Genomic DNA, 17702 nt, shown 5'->3' on the forward strand with positions numbered 1-17702 from the left:
TATTAACTGGAGATTAAAGGCCTAAATGATGAAACTCCAGTCTCCAGGTACTCAGCTATTACAGTGATGAGGGCAGTATAAGAATCTAAACAGATAAACAGGAGACTATTCTGTATTCTATTCTATTAAAACTTCAGATAGAAAGATCAGGTTATTTTGATATAGCCCACCCTGCTTAGAAGAACAGCAGGATTTTAGCTTAGGATCTTCAGACTAAAGGCATGAGCCTCTACCTTTTGAGCTAAAGGACTGTGGCCCAGATTCTCGAAGATATTTAGTCTCCTAACTTTCATTGCTTTCCATGAAAATTAAGAGCCTGAATACCTTTGAAGACTGGGGCATATGTCTGTAGCCAGAAACACTAGCAGACACAAACCTCCAATGTATACCAACTACTACAAGGGAACAAAGACCCATGTTCTTTTAGGAGTGGCTTACAATGACACATGGTATTTTTACAAAACGGGTTATGCTCCATAAATGGCCCATGGCCTCATAGACGTCCAGTGTAAATACCCACTTTCAATACCCAATAAACTACGTTTCAATTAAAATTCCATAAAGTTCTTTAGTAGGCACAGTTGACCCCAATCCCACAAATGGACCCATGGAAGTGTACCTTTGAGCCTTGATTTCAATAGGACTTTACAAATGCAGCCTGGGACCTGAATAATATACGCCATTAGCTGATTCAATATGAAAGAATGCAATGGCCAATACACCGTATATACAGTAACAGAAGTGACATACATTGTGATAAAATATCTTTAGTCTGTCAATAATTTACATTTGATAGAATATAAATAAATTTAAGGGACTATAAGAAAATAAGCCCCGTCTCTATAAAGGCAGACAGTGAGCAGGATTCAGACTGACAGAGTCAGAATGACACGATTATCAGGTGAGAGCACAGAACAGACAACAGCCCTTGAAATGGGGGAACGTGAGCAGAGACTGCTAACGTGGATACACGAGGAAAGGAATTTTTTAAAGCTGTATAAAGGGAGCAGAAGAAACAGTAATCTCAAATTGTTTATCCTAAACAGCAACCACAATCTTGAAAGGATTTGGGAAATATACCAGGGACATTATATGAGAAACAATCAGATCATCCTCAGAGCACATGGGTAAATATCTGAGTTAGGGGGAACTTGAGGAACAGGGTGGAAGAGATCAAACCTACCTGAAGGGTATATCAAGTGGTGCTTTCAGGCAATCACTCACTCACAATTCTTAGTCTAAAAGAATGTGGACTTAGTGGCCTTGTCTATTACAGGGATGTGATCCTCCCACATGATGCATGAGAAATGCCTAACAATTACATACAAGAACAGAGTATCAAAGCGGCTCAAGGTGACAAGCGCACACATTGTCATAATGGCAACCTGGAGTCAGGTATTTTATTTTATTTTGTTTTAAGAGGCTCCAGCACATAATCCGCACAGAACCCAGGATTTACATGAAGGCTAATAAACATTACATTTACATGCTAAACTCTGCTTTATTTAATCAAAATCTTTTTACAAACAAATAAATTATAACCAAATGGGTCTCAACAGTCATAGCACCATAATCATTGCATTGGTTCCAACTATTAAATGCTTAAAAAGCACTGCAAGTGGAAAATATAGCTCCAAAGAACACGGTTAAATATTCATCTCATTTCTAGACCCTACAAAAATCAGAATCCATGAAGGAGGTTTCTGCCTTCCTCCAGCGATAAATGCATGGGTTCTTTAGGTTGTTTGAAAACGTATCCATCAAAAAAGAAAAGGAGGACTTGTGGCACCTTAGAAACTAACACATTTATTTGAGCATAAGCTTTCGTGAGCTTTAGTTTCTAAGGTGCCACAAGTCCTCCTTTTCTTTTTTGCGAATACAGACTAACATGGCTGCTACTCTGAAACCTGTTAGTATCCATCAAAGTCTACTTGGATATTATGTAGTTGTGCTGCAGTAATACACTGAAGCCTAAGCTTAGTACAACAAAGCTCTTTTTTCTGCTTTAGAAAGCAGGTGTATCACTTTGGTGAAAATCTAGTTTATCAGACAACACGCACTTCCACAAGCATTTGTTTTTGAAGAAAGCATTTGACTAAATAACACAAATTAGATTTCTGAGCAACAAAAGTCTTCTAGCTGAAACATGGAAAATTGACACTCTGGTTGTAAATAGTTGCCATAACACTAAAGAAACCCCCTGTGCTCTAAAAAGCAAATCCTTTTTTTTTGGATTTCAGTTACCCAAACATGAATAACCCTGGCTTTGTAATAAGTTCACCTTATTAGAAACAGCTTTGAACTCTTTGATTAGATGCAGATCTACCATACTGCTAACTATTATTTATGTAGCCCTGTAAGTGTGCATAGTTCTTTACAGGAAAACAAAAAGACATAAGAAGATTGCAATCTAAGGCCCTGATCCTGTGAACAATTATGCATGTGTTTAACTTTACAGATGTGATTGATCCTATTGATTTTAAGGGGGGTTACTCATGGCATTAAAGCATAACAGTCTGCAGGATCAGGGCCAAAATTATATTTGAACAAAGAACCAATAAAAACATGTGCATACGACATCTTGTGATCAGCGGTGGCAGACAAATACAGGGGAAGTAGTATGGGGAGAAAAACAGTAAGTGCTGGGGCTACATTGTGCCAGACAGTTACACCACTCAGGGGAGAAGCTACAGAGAACTAGAACCATCCTTTAGAAAGATGTTACTCACTCTGCATCCTGCCAGTTCCATCATGGTCTCAGTTCCCTGAGGGTTATTTGTTCCCACAGGGATGCCATGAAGGGGAAACATCTAGAAGCCTGCTCTCAGTAGAACATACATATTATTGTGTCTGCCCTAGTGCAGAGGTGGAACTGGGTGGGGGGGAAGGGTGGAGGGTCCTTGCCCCCTCTTCTCCATGTACCAGGACAGGTGCAAGTCCCGAGCAGGCTCTAGGACGGCAGCATTGTTTTCAGGAATGTACAGATCATATAATTTATTTTGAATGTGTTTGTGAGTTGAATTTTATAATTTTTTTTTGTTTTTATATCATTTAAATTTCTCGCTGTGACAGAGGGCTGGAATTCTGATAATTTCATGGCAATGGAAAAGTGACAACAGAGATTTTAAGAGGCAGGAGGGTGATTCAACTACTATAAATAAGAAAAAGAGACATGAAAATCTCAAGTCAATCATCTTGACTATGAGGAGAGTCTAGGAAGGTCAAGATGGCCTGTGACATTTTAGACTTGGAGTCAAGAAGTAGGGAAACATTCCAAAAGTGATTAGGGGACAATAGTTCTTGCATGGGTGACAAAATAAGACTTCTGTATTCCCTCCAGATGGTACTCCACAGATAGAAGCTGGGCCAAGCTGAGAAGGGACATAAGCTGAGAAGGTCATAAGAGGGACTCGCTTTTTAGAGATGCGAGATTTTCCCTTTCTTTCTGTAACTAATATAAAGGAAACCTGTCTCACTAGGCTTTGTGAAGTCTTCAGGGGAGAAAACAGTTTATTTTGTTTTGCTACCATTTCCTCTCCATTTTTAACTAATCTTGTTTTTAAAATGTGATTATATGACTCACAGACTAGGTTACTTCATGCAGACCACCTCCAAAGAAAGCGAAGTTCTTCAGCTTCTAAGGAGAGGTGCTGAAATGTGAAGAGTTCCCAGAGCCTGACCTGCTACACAGTGTTTGCCAAAAGACATGGACAGAAGCATCCTCTCCAATAAGATATTTTGCCTGGGGGCTATGGCAGGCGAATACAGGGGAAAAGCTGAAGGGCCACAGAGGAAATGCAAGTTAGCAGGGGTATGGGTGACATTCTCTAGAGCAGTGGTTCCCAAACTTGTTCCACCGCTTGTGCAGGGAAAGCCCCTGTGGCTGTGGTTCGCTGCTCCAAGGCCAATGGGAGCTGCTAGAAGCAACGCGAGCCAAGGGACGTACTGGCCGCTGCTTCCAGAGGCTCCTATTGGCCTTGGAGCAGCGAACTGCAGCCACTGGGAGCCGCGATTGGCCAAACCTGCGGATGCGGCAGGTAAGCAAACCGGCCCGGCCCGCCAGAGGCTTTCCCTGCACAAGCAGCGGAACAAGTTTGGGAACCACTGCTCTAGTGGATTATCACTAATAGGCTTGATGTCAAAGTATGTTGCAAGAAGGGTTTTGAATGAAGACAGACAGGTGCGCAAGAAGTGGAAGATATTCCAGCCATAAGAAGCGATGTGGAAGATTATTCCCAAATAGCAATGAACTATTAGTTAATAGCTATACTAAGGGCATAGGTTCTGGAGGCACAAACTAACAGAAATCAGGTTCAAAGCTCTTTTTGGGCAAAGAGGGTACGACATACATCTCTTTGAACCTGCTGGAGTGAATCCAGTTCATAATGTTTATTGTTCAGATAGTACATATGTTATTGCATTAATATACTATACATTAATTAACCACTAATGCACATACAACAGTTCTATATTGCCTTGTTATTAGGAATGAGAGATACAAGAAAATTATGTCATATCTTCTAAAACAAGTTTGAAAGTGAAGTTAAAGAAAGAGAACTTGAGGTTAAAGTGAAATTAACTGAAGAGAGCAATTTTGATGCACAGGATGAATGCTTTCAGTTGCAGAGAAGTGGAAGTAATGGTTCACCTGGTACATTTTGTAAAGCTGATCAGGTAACAAAAGCCCCAAGAATTGCTACTTAGTGATAGGGCAAATCCAACAGATGATGTTCACTGTGTCACAGTCATGGTATCATTAAGCTGAACAGTATTCTTTTGTACATTTTAGTCAAAATGTCATCTCATTTTATAGCTAAATACAGTCTTTGCTTCTTTTGAGAAATTTGTGCTTGTGTATTTTAAAAGCAAATTCACTCAGAAAATTGAATCAAATTAAAAAGATATTGTACAACAATCACAAATATGAAGAGGTCTGTTCTGCCAGGTACTGCAGGTGGTGATCCAAATGCAAAATCTACTGCTCAGACAATGCATGGTCGTGTTCATTGCTGAACATGGAAACCTTAAACTAATTCAGTTAAACTCATTCTAACACTATTTTAAATTGTAACTTACAGAAAAGAGATAATTCTTCAATGTAATGACAGAATATTAATGTAATTATTAAAGTATGATGTAATACTAGTTACAAGTATGAATTAGAAATCACTTTTTTTGTATGTAGTTGTTTCAGAACGCCACGTGTGAGAGTACAACAGAATATGGGAGGTGGTTGTAGCATTCTGTGGTACTGCATCGTGGGGCATGGCTGCCCTGTACCACCTCTGTTGGCTGAGCATGACGTTGCCTGCCTCATTTTCCCTCCCCAAGGTGGAGCTCCTCAGCTCTCCCCATACACGTCACTACTGGAGACGTGGCTTAAGTCTCCAGTCAAGTGATAAACCACTGTAATCCCTTGCAGTGTAGCAAAAGTTCAACTGAAAACTCACAAACTCACAAACAAACAAACAAACAAACATTTTCCTTCAGGGCTTCTCTTCAGCCTGGCCACTGGGGCTTTGTTCCCAGCCCCTTTTTCCTGGGCTACTTTTGGGAGTCTCTTCCCCTGTTCTGGTATAGAGCTCTTGACCCACAGGCTGGTTCCCCTGGATTACTGTTCTCAGCCCCTTTCTGGACTCTGTCTCTTACGTCTTTCCATGATCTGGTATACAGCTCTGGGTTCCCAAAATGGTTGGAGTACCCAGCCTCTTGTAGACCCTGGCTCAGGGCCTTCCCCAGCACCCTGCACGCTTCCCGTGGTTTGAGCTCAGTCTCAGTCTTTTTATAAGGTGTCCATTCATCTATCACCTGACCCTCGTTAGTCTGTCCCCCTCAGGCTGGGAAGAGGCTAATTAATTACAGCACAAATGTAGCTGGCCCTATTTCCCTCTGCATAAAGCATGGTTTCCAACAAAATTAAATATAATGACATGCACTCAAATGACTCACAAGCTACATACCATCTCATGTTTCAGCATGTGCTATCATCTTATTGGAATCCAACATCTTTGTGAGAGTAACCATAAACTCATATAGATTCCAAAGAAAAGGAATTATGTTAGATGATCACAATATGCGATGTAACATTTTAGTGCGGTTGTTTAATAGAATCATAGATTAGGGTTGTAAGAGACATCAGGAAGTCATCTAGTCCAACCTCCTCCTCAAAGCAGGACCAAGCCCAACTAAATCATCCCAACCAGGGCTTTGTCAAGCAGGCCTTAAAAACCTCTAAGGATGGAGATTCCACCACCTTCCTAGGTAACCATTCCAGTGCTTCATCTCCCTCCTAGTGAAATAGTTTTTTCTAATATCCAACCTAGATCTCCCCCACTGCAACTTGAGATCATTGCTTCTTGTTCGGTCCTCTGCCACCACTGAGAATAGCCTAGCTCCATTCGCTTTGGAACCCCCCTTCAGGTAGTTGAAGGCTGCTATCAAATCCCCCCTCATTCTTCTCTTCTGCAGACTAAATAAGCCCAGTTCTCTCAGCCTCTCCTCATAAGGCATGTGCCCCAACCTTCTAATAATTTTCGTTGCCCTCTGCTGGACTCTCTCCAATTTGTCCACATCCTTTCTGTAGTGGGGGGGCCCCAAAACTGGATGCAATACTCCAGATGTGGCCTCACCGGTGCCAAACAGAGGAGAATAATCTCTTCCCTCGAGCTGCTCACAATGCTCCTACTAATGCAGCCCAATATGCCATTAGTCTTCTTGGCAATAAGGACACACTGTTGACTCATATCCAGCTTCTCATCCACTGTAATCCCCAGGTCCTTTTCTGCAGAACTGCTGCTTAATCAGTTGGTCTCCAGCAGGGCCAGTGCAAGGATGTTTCGTGCCCTAGGAAAAACTTTCACCTTGCGCCCACCCTCTCCCGCCGGAGCCCTGCGGAGGCTCCCCACCCCTCCTCCGCCCTGAGGCTCCCCCCTGCGGCAGCTCCCCGCCGCTGTCACCCCCGCTCCCCTTGGCCCAGGGAGCCACATGAGGCAACTCCCCACTGTGCAGCAGCTCCCCTCGGCCCAGGGAGCTGTGTGGCAGCTCCCCGCCCCAGCTCACCTCTGCTCCTCTTCCTCCCCTGGGCATGCCGCCCCACTCCGCTTCTCCCACCTCCCAGGCTTGCAGCGCCAATCAGCTGTTTGGCGCCGCAAGTCTGGGAGGGAGAGAAGCGGAGCGGGGCGGCATGCTCAGGGGAGGAGGAAGAGCAAAGGTGAGCTGGGGTGGGGAGCAGTTCCCCTGCGCGCCGTGCCCCCCCGCCCTGTTACTTGCTGCAGGCGGCCCTCCCCGCGCCCCCCTACCCCAGCTCACCTCCTCTTCACCACCTCCCCGGAGCGCACTTTTGGCCGCTCCCAACCACTTGGCAACCTAGGCGACTGCCTATTCACCTAGTGGTTGCACCGACCCTGGTCTCCAGCCTGTAGCAGTGCATGGGATTCTTCCGTCCTAAGTGCAGGACTCTGCACGTGTCCTTGTTGAACCTCATCAGATTTCTTTTGGCCCAATCCTCCAATTAGTCTAGGTCACTCTGGACCCTATCCCTACCCTCCAGCATATCTGCCTCTCCCCCCAGCTTAAGTGTCATCTGCGAATTTGCTGAGGGTGCAATCCATCCCATCATCCAGATCATTAATGAAGATGTTGAACCAAACTGGCCCCAGGACCGACCCCTGGGGTACTCCATTTGATATCAGCTGCCAACTAGACATTAAGCTGTTGATCACACTACCCGCTGAGCCCTACAATCTAGCCAGCTTTCTATCCGCCTTATAGTCCATTCATCCATTCCATACTTTTTTAACTTGCTGGCAAGTATACTAGGGGAGACCGTATTAAAAGCTTTGCTAAAGTCAAGATATATCATATCCACCGCTTTCCCCATAGTCACAGAGTTAGTTATTTCATCATAGAAGGCAATCAGGTTGGTCAGGCACGACTTGCCCTGGGTGAATCCATGTTGACTGTTCCTGATCACCCTCCTCTCCCCAAGTGCTTCAAAATGGATTCTTTGAGGACCTTCTCCATGATTTTTCCAGGGACTCAGGTGAGGCTGACCAGTTTGAAATCCCCTGGATTCTCCTTCTTCCCTTTTTTAAAGATGGACACTATATTTTCCTTTTTCCAATCGTCTGGGACTGCCTTCAATTGCCACAAGTTTTCAAAGATAATGGCCAATGGCACTGCAATCACATCAGCCAACTCCCTAAGCACCCTCAGATGCATTAGATCTGGACCCATGGGCTTGTGTATGTTCAGCTTTTCTAAACAGTCCGTAGCCTGTTCTTTCACCACTGAGGGCTGCTCACCTCCACCCCATACTGTGCTGCCTAGTGCAGCAGTCTGGGTGCTGACCTTGTCTGTGGGAACCGAGGCAAAAAAAGCATTGAGTACTTCAGCTTTTTCCACATCCTCTATCACTAGGTTGCCTCCCCCATTCAGTAAGGGTCCCACACTTTCCCTGACCACCTTCTTGTTGCTAACATACCTGTAGAAACCCTTCTTGTTACCCTTCACATCCCTTGCTAGCTGCAACTCCAGTTGTCCTTTGGCCTTCCTGATTACACCCCTGCATGCTCGAGAAATATTTTTATACTCCTCCATACTCATCTGTCGAACTTTCCACTTCTTGCAAGCTTCCTTTTTGTGTTTTAAGCTCATTGAAGATTTTGCTGTTAAGCCAACCTGGTCACCTGCCATATTGGCTATTCTTTCTGTATATTGGGATGGTTTATTCCTGTGCCCTCAATAAGGCTTCTTTAAAATACAGCCAGCTCTCCTGGACTCCATTCCCCCTCATATTGGCCTCCCAGGGGATCCTGCCCATCAGTTCCCCGAGAGAGTCAAAGTCTGCTTTTCTGAAGTCTGGAGTCTATTCTGCTGCTCTCCTTTCTACATTTTGTCAGGATCCTGAACTCGTCCATCTCATGGTCACTGCTGCCCAGGTTGCCACCCACTTCTACTTCCCCTACCAATTCGTCCCTGTTTGTAAACAGCAGGTCAAGAGGAGCATGGCCTCTAGATAGTTCCTCCAGCACTTGCACCAGCATGTTATCCCCAACAATCTCCAAAAACTTCCTGGATTGTCTGTGCACCGCTGTATTGCTCTCCCAACAGATGTCAGGGTGATTGAATTCCCCCATGAGAAGCAGGGCCTGTGATCTGGAAACTTCTGTTAGTTGTCCGAAGAAAGCGTTGTCTACCTCATCCTCCTGGTCTGGTGGTCTATAGAAGATACCCACCAAGACATCATCCTTGTTGCTCTTGCCTCTAAACTTAACCCAAAGACTCTCAAAAGGCTTTTCTCCAGTTTCATACTGGAGCTCTGAGCAATCATACTACTCTCTTACATACAGTGCAACTGCTTCACCTTTTCTTTCCCACTTGTCCTTCCTGAACAGTTTATACCCATCCATGATAGTGCTCCAGTCATGTGAGTTACCCCACCAAGTCTCTGTTATTCCAAACACATCATAGTTCTTTGACTGTGCCAGGACTTCCAATACTTCCTGCTTGTTTCCCAGACTTCTTGCGTTTGTGTATAGGCACCTAAGATAACTTTCCGATTGTCCTTCTTTCTCAGTATGAATCAGAAGGGATGATCCATTGAGTAATTAAATTTTAAATTACCTGTTTATCATCTAAACCACAAATATACGTGTAATTGGGAATCAGACAATACTATTGCCAGTTAAGTCGATAAGCACTTTAGTTTAAGGTAACAAAATGGTCAAGAAACCTATTATGTATTTGGAAGCCATAAATACATCACAACAAACAGAGAGAGGACTAGCTACTGATCAAACACTGCCCACGTGTTTCATATATTCAGGCCTCTAACCCCCTCCCAAAGTCCCTTCCTTACCAGATCATCCATCATAAGAAAGAAGCTTTTGGTCCTGATTTTCAAAGGGTGCTGCTCACCTGCAGATCACATTAACTTCACTGCAATCTGTTAATGCAAAGCACTTCCAGAGAATGGTATAAGTAAGTTTTCACTGTTCACATACACTGTTTTGTTTCCTTTACATTTCCCCCTGTCCAAAGTGGCACAACTGTTCCCTATTAAAGCATGCAAACCCTCCCGCTACAAACACACACAAACACCCAGGATGTCATCCCTGATTTGATCTCAGTGTACAGACTATTATTAATTCTAATAGATAACTCAAAACATTCATTTAGCTGCCAGAAATGGCATGTTCGAAGCAGTCTAAAGATCATGGAGTTTTCAAGCTGAACAGTATTCTTTTGTACATTTTAGTCAAAATGTAATTATCTACTTTTGAAAAAGTGCATTCTTGCTGTTACATTCTAATGCAGGGGTGGCCAACCTGAGCCTGAGAAGGAGCTGGAATTTACCAGAATTTACCGGAATTTACATTGCCAAAGAGCCACAGTAATACATCAGCAGCCTCACACCAGCTCCTTGATCCGCTCCCAGCGCCTCCCATCCACCAGCAGCCCCACCAATCAGCCCCACCAATCAGCACCTCCTGATCAGCTGTTTCATGGCATGGCATGGCATGCAAGAGGCTGGAGGGGGGTTAGGGGGAGGAGCAAGGGCACAGCAGGCTCGGGGAGGGGGCGGGAAGGGATGGAGCGGGGGCAGGGCCCGTGGCAGAGAAGCAAGCACCCCCCAGCACATTGGAAAGCTGGCACCTGAAGCTCCAACTTCAGAATTAACTTCCGAAGAGCCACATGTGGCTCCGGAGCAACAGGTTGGCCATCCCTGTTATAATGTGTTTAAAATTTAAGTCTCGTCATCTAAAATGTAAACACAGAGTGCTGATGACCCAGCCTAAACGCACACACAGACAAAGTTCAGGTTAACAAGTACTTCACTGGGTAAGTAAGTAGTAATAAAGCGGAAATATTGACAGATTTAGACTGTTGATTAGCTCGACGAATAAGATAGAACTGCTAGAAGTTTTTTTTTTTTTTTTAAAACCAGATTTCAACTTAGATTCAGAATGAATATCTAAAGCACAAGCATTATGGAGTTGAGACTGTCTCTTCCATTTGGTAGGGTGAAGCCATTTCATACACTTCCAATGCAATTTGCACAGAAGTTAAAATCTGACAAAGAGTAGCTGATGCTGACTCCAATGAAATACAATGGAATAGACATTTTTAACTGCGCTTTAGACTAATCTCTGCAACACAACCTGAGCTTTGGGTGAATGCTGGCTAAATATTTATTGTATAGATACTTGCATTTCAAAGCTAATTTGTGAAGGGAGACAGCTGTTCAGATATTCTAGAATGATTTACTTGGAGACTAAAGGAAGAACATTGACTTTCTAAGTAGTAAATAAATCAAGCTAACTAGAGCTTCAAATAACCCCAAGATGTGTTTATAGTATATCTAAACAAAATATGAGTAGTTTTGCAATGCATAATAAAAAAATTAAACATGCTGTTCACACTAGTCCACTAAGAAGTCTGTTATTTTGTAACAAATTATTTGTGCTCCTACTTTACAATTTCAAATGTTCAGCAGTGAACGCTCATATCCACGCACAACATATTTAATCATATAACCATGATTAGCTTCTTAGAAGAATGTGGAGCTTGGAATGCAGAGTATGGAACCCAGTATTAACGACTAGATAAACGATACACAAGATAAGTATAACAAATTTGATAGGATTCTTTACCAAGAAAGGAAAAACATTTTAGCCTCAAGTGAAAATCCAAGCAAAATGATGGATTAGCCAGGGTTCCATGGTGTGGATGAAGAACACTGAGAATAAAATATATTTAATCATAGACAGCAACTGCTGAACATTCATTTCCCCCCTCCCCCAGTTCATATGTTTCTCTTTTTATTTCTTCTGCAACTGCATTAGATTAAAAATCTGTTAGGACAATCAATTCTAGAGTGCCCTATGTAAAAATCTAAACTCCATTAGATTAAACTGGTAGCAATGTCACCACAGTAGAAACCAGTCTTTTCTAGGCTATTGTATTCAATTTCAATGCTCAGTCTCAATTAGAAAACTCTGTCCTTTGAGTCTGCATAATAATAGAAGACTTTTGAATTAATCGTTAAATGAACAGTAAATCTGTAAATAAATCCTGTCAATTTAATAAGGTTTAATTCATACTGAAAGACCAGCTGTAATTTACATCATAAAGAAGGTTGATCATGCCATCAATGTAATCAAAATGAATATGTTAATATGTAGTTACTTTTTTGTGTGCAATATTACTTAATTACATTTGAAAAACCCTCTACAGTTAAAAGACTGTTAAGGTTGCAAAGTCAAGAGACAAAATTTCAGGTATGCCAGAATTAAGATTGCCTTAATCCCCCAATCCTCCTTCTTGTACATATACATTATGATATAGTCTTTAATTACATGATCACTTGCTATTTTTAAATACAGTACCCCTGCAATGCACAGAATGGATGGTGCTCACTGAATGAGCAGCGATTCAATATTTTGCTTTCTCCTCATTGTTCAATGTGTGCCCCCTTATTTTCTGCACATTATTCAAACTCTGCTCTGAATTATTAATTTCCTCCTGCACACTTCTATGAAGCTAATACTATGAATATTTGACAAATATTAATAAATTTATTTTCACAACTTTCTTTGAGATAAGGCTGCATTATCCCCATTTTACAGATAAACAAACCGGTCTGGCCCGCCGGCTTTCCCTGAACAAGCGGCAGACCGGCTTTGAGAACCACTGATCTACACCATCCCTGACAGATGTCTATCTAACCTGCTCTTAAAAATTTCCAATGATGGAGATTCCACAACCTCTCTAGGCAATTTATTCCAGTGCTTAACCAACCTGACGGTTGGGAAATTTTTCCTAATGTCCAACCTAAACTGTCCTTGTTGAAATTTAAGCCCATTGCTTCCTGTCCTATCCTCAGAGGTTAAGGAGAACAACTTTTCTCCCTCCTTCTTGTAACAACCTTTTATGTATTGAAAACTCTTATGTCCCCTCCCAGTCTTCTCCAGATTAAACAAACCCAAATTTTTCAATCTTTCCTCATAGGTCATATTTTCTAGATCTTTAATCATTTTTGTTGCTCTTCTCTGGACTTTCTCCAATTTGTCCACATCTTTCCTGAAATGTGGCACCCAGAACTGGACACAATATTCCAGCTGAGTCAGGGCTAATCAGTGCTGAGTAGAGAGGAAGAATTACTTCTCATGTCTCGCTTACAACACTCCTGCTAATACATCCCAGAATGATGTTTGCTTTTTTTGCAAATGTGTTACACTGTTGACTCGTATTTAGCCTGTGATCTACTATGACCTCCAGATCCCTTTCCGCAGTACTCCTTCCTAGGTAGTCATTTCCCATTTTGTATGTGTGCAACTGATTGTGCCTTCCTAAGTGGAGTACTTTGCATTTGTCCTTATTGAATTTCATCCTTTTTACTTCAGACCATTTCTCCAGTTTGTCCAGATCATTTTGAATTAATGGAAAGTGTTGAGCAACTGTAACTAGATGGCACTATGAGTTCCTCCCATGATTCTACTGAGACAGACAAATAATTCTGCACTGCTGAAGTTTTTTCTTCCCACACTCCAATGGCATCAACTTTTGTGACAATCTTGGGTAAAACAGTCAAAATCTACACATTCAGTTCAATGACTCAAATCAAATTTTTAAATCTGCATTAGTAAAAGATTATTTTTAAGAGCAGATATTAATTTCAACCAAATGTGGTATTAAAAAGTACCATGATAGCTTCACAAATACATCTCTCTCATGAATCACCGGATTAATTAACTGGACTTTTTTAATGATTCAGTATAACGGAACTGCACACTAAGATGTGTCTTGCCAGTTCCCAGTCAACTTGGTACTGTTATTTTATTCTGATCATGCAGGTTTTTGTTTTTTTTAACCCCATACCTGGAGATGAACTGGAAAGTATTAAATACTTCGTAAGTAGTAAAAGGGAAGGTCCTTAGACTAGTATTTCTCTATATTGTTTGGCATTGTTGAACTTTTAAAAATACCCACTAGTATTAGTGAAAATCTACAGCGTGTAAGTTAGAGGATTTTTGCATTTGAATAGTGGATATGTCAAATACTCGTATTGTCCTTTTAAGGACAGCTTCTCCTTTTTCAGTTCCCATTACCTATGCATTTTCTCCATCTCTAAGAGGGCATTTTTCCTGATCACCTCCTAATTTTATCTTCAAGGATAAAAAATATGGAATCAAAATTCTCTTAAATTCCACTGAAGTCAGAGTAACACTTTCTCATACCAATCACTTTTCTATCAGAAATACAAAATTATCAGCTAGCAAAAAAAGGCATTACAGGAGTGGGTGAAAACCACACCAACTCAGTAATCCTGCCCGTCCCCCCCAAAAAGCACCAAAAAACAACACCACCAGCAAACTGAGCTCAGTCAGCCAGAAGCGGGACACCGTGTGTTAAAGAAAGCTAAGATATGAGCATGTATAGTAACCCATCCTATTGTAGGGGTATGGCACTACAAACGTTCTGGGTTTTCTTCCTGGCTCCATCTGCTACTTGGAGGACATACTGTAATGTCAAGTGTAATACACTCCTAGTGTGATCGGCCACTATTTTAGTTCACGAATTTAACAAAGCTTAGTTTGCAAGAGTCCAATCCAAGTTATTTGTGCTGTAAGATACACCAGTGCAAATGTCCTGAGTACAGCAATGCCACAAATTACAAATAGGGAGTCACGCTGAAAGAGAGAGAACCCTATGACCTCAGAGGTTGCAGAGCTCAGTGAGCAGCTATTGCAACTCCTGATTCATATATGACAACATAGTAATTTCCTGTTACTGTCTATCAAACTTTAAAAACTACTAAAAAGTCCTACTAAAATCTTCAATTTCAATACAAAATCTGTATAAAATACTCAGCTAGCCAAAAAGTCCAAACAGCGCTGTCATCAATCACTGATTTACTGAAAACAACTAAAAAGTCACTTTTTAAACTGTGCACAGTACCTTGTTATAACTGGTCTCCATTAGATATTGACCAAGATTTTCAAAAGCGACCAATGATTATGAGTGCCTCAGTTTTGGGGGTACCTACCTGGAGACATCTTCACAGGACTTGGGTTTTCAGAAAGTGCTGAAGACACACTTTGAAAAGCAGGCCTCATTAAAGTATCTCAAAAGTGGATGCCCCAAAAAATGGAGGCACCCAAAACCATTAGTGACTATTGAAAATCTTGGCCATTATAAATAATTGCATCTAGGTTAATTATCACCAGAATAATTAAAGAATCAGAAAAGATTCCTTATAGTGATAGATGTAAGGAGCTCAATCTATTTAACTTAACTAAGAAAAGGTTCAGGGGTGACTTGATTACAGCCAATGCATTACCTACAAGGGAAATAAATATTTGATAATAAGCTCTTCAGACTAGCAAAGAAAAGTAATACATGATCCAATAGCAGGAAACTGAAGCTAGACAAATTGAAACTGGAAATAAGGGGAATGTATCTAACAGAGGGTAATTAACCATTGGAACAATTTACCAAAGGTCATGGTAGATTCTCTATCACTAGCAATTTTTAAATCAAGATTGGATTTTTGTTTAAAAAATATGCTATAAGAACTATTTTGGGGGAACTTTGATGGCCTGTGTTATACAGGAACGAGGTCAGACTAGATGATCACAATGGCTCTTTTTGGCTTTGGAATCTATGAATCCTTCTATAGTTTAATTTTTGTTCTGAACTACTGTTATAATGCTATACTTACACATTTTCTTATAACTTTCACCTTTTCAGAATTGCAGTTAGGGCTGTTAAAAAGTGACCAGATTCTTTACAAAAGAATTCCAAAAAATCCCAATGAATTTCAAAAGAAAAAATGGCAAAGAAGTCTTTCATAATCATTCCATTATACATTAGCAATGAAGCAAAATAATCATGAAAAACATCAATGATAAAAGATGCTATAATCATTTGAGGGCATCTGAAAAGAGATTTAGGAATTGTAAAGTAAAATCTCTGAAAAACAACTTTAAATGAAATGTTAAGAAAAACCAGAGGAGAAAACAGTTTGTAATTAAACATCAGATTTTTAAATCTCAATTCATCTCAGCCTGTTAGAATAATTATTAAACAGATATTTTACCTGTTGGAATGAGACAATCTTTCCAATCAAAATATCCTGCATAAATGCCAGGTTCTAATGAGCCAACTATCGGATCTGCCTTCAATTCAATGTAAATTTCAAACAGTCTTTGATCCAACTCCTTTAAGGATTCCATACTAATCTAAAATCAAAGCAAAAAGAAAAGCACATTTATCCATTAATTATGAAAGCAAGAATAATCACCAAGAATTTATGGCTTGTCTTCTTTTTGATTTTTAGGAAAGATGCCTTATGCTTACAACCTTATAATTTTAAACAGTATCTCTTTGACTAAGAATTTCCATACTGGATCACATCACTGGGCAGACTAGTCCAGTATCAGATGCTTCACAGAAAGATGAAAGAAACTCCATAGTGGAGAATCATGGAATAACCTTCCCATAAGCATAATTTCTTCCTAACTCTGTCATTTAGGTTTTGATCTGGCAACACTGAAGGCAATGGAAATTTTGCAAGTGACTTCAATGGGAGTAGGATCAAGCCTTTAGTGGTTGGATTATGTCCTGAAACATGAATGCTTAAAATCCTTATAATATTTTTAACCCACCTAATGTAACTTGGATTTTTTTTATTATTCGTTGTATATAGAGTTTAATCCTTTTGAAAAATTCAGATCTGTGACCTAGCAGTTTAGTCAAAGTTCATTTCAAGTACTATTTTAAAGTATCCTTGTACAACAAAACAATAAGCTGCAGCTCTTTTGGGTACAGTATGGAACAAGGATGTGCTCTTCTTTTCTTTGTGCAAATACAGATAAATACAAGCACTACAATTACTGAAACCTCCAAATAAAGTAACTAAACCGTGAAATGCTCTTACAAAAAGATTAGTCAATGAGATACATGTATGTGTACGTTTCACTTGCTCGCTATATTTAAATTAAAGACTGTACCTCTTTCAATACTGTACAAGTATTTTCTTCTTAATATAACTACACAAGACAGCTACATTTTCTAAAGCAATTCCAGAACATAATGTGAAACCTGAAATTTAGACAATACTAAAAGTAAATGAAAGTTAACATCCTGATATAACCATGAATGCTACTTAAACAAGTCATGCAGAAAATGACATGGGACCACTTGTTGACAGAGCTTAATCAGATTTCAAGGTAAAACTTTTTAAATGTCACTCAGCATGTTTCTCAGTCACTGCGAGGTTTAGGGACTTCCAGGATGAGAGGTGTTCAGGTGAGAGGGGAAGGCTCAAGACAAACCCAGGAGAACGGAAGTAAAAGGCGGGGGAGCGGGGATGGACGGACGGGGGGACCTAGTACTTCACTGACTTCTTCCCATGGAGACTTATCAGATAGGAGTCCCTGTGCAGAAAACCACTCGAAGATTCACTGAATGAAGCAAGGAGGAAATCATTGATGCTTCTGTTGTTCTGACTTCTTCTTCTACACCCCTAATCTGTTCCTGAGCACTCTAATCACAAATCACTGGGTCCTGATGGTGGTGTAGATGGTGAGAGAAGGTCTCTTGAGCTAGATTTGGGGAAAGAAACAGGAGTTCTGGAGGGGAATGTGAATATGGGAGAAAGCATGTATATTGGTTGGGGCATGGAGGCTCCCAGCAGC

At 40.9% G+C, this 17702-nt stretch overlaps 1 protein-coding gene across 7 annotated transcripts in view; it reads right to left on the bottom strand.

Moving 5' to 3' along the window:
* Nucleotides 1–17702, bottom strand: part of EXOC2 (exocyst complex component 2) — a 194455-nt gene that overhangs the window by 37017 nt on the left and 139736 nt on the right. For all 7 annotated transcript variants that reach the window (XR_005290923.2, XR_006279050.1, XR_006279051.1 and 4 more), the window contains one exon: nucleotides 16103–16244. Coding sequence is in view for 3 of the 7 variants with exons in the window: in XM_038388646.2 (XP_038244574.1) it covers nucleotides 16103–16244 (142 nt within the window). In the remaining 4 variants the exon portion in view is untranslated. The remainder of the gene's footprint in view (nucleotides 1–16102; nucleotides 16245–17702) is intronic.

This window comes from Dermochelys coriacea, chromosome 2, assembly GCF_009764565.3.
Source record: "Dermochelys coriacea isolate rDerCor1 chromosome 2, rDerCor1.pri.v4, whole genome shotgun sequence".
NCBI lineage: Eukaryota > Metazoa > Chordata > Testudines > Dermochelyidae > Dermochelys > Dermochelys coriacea.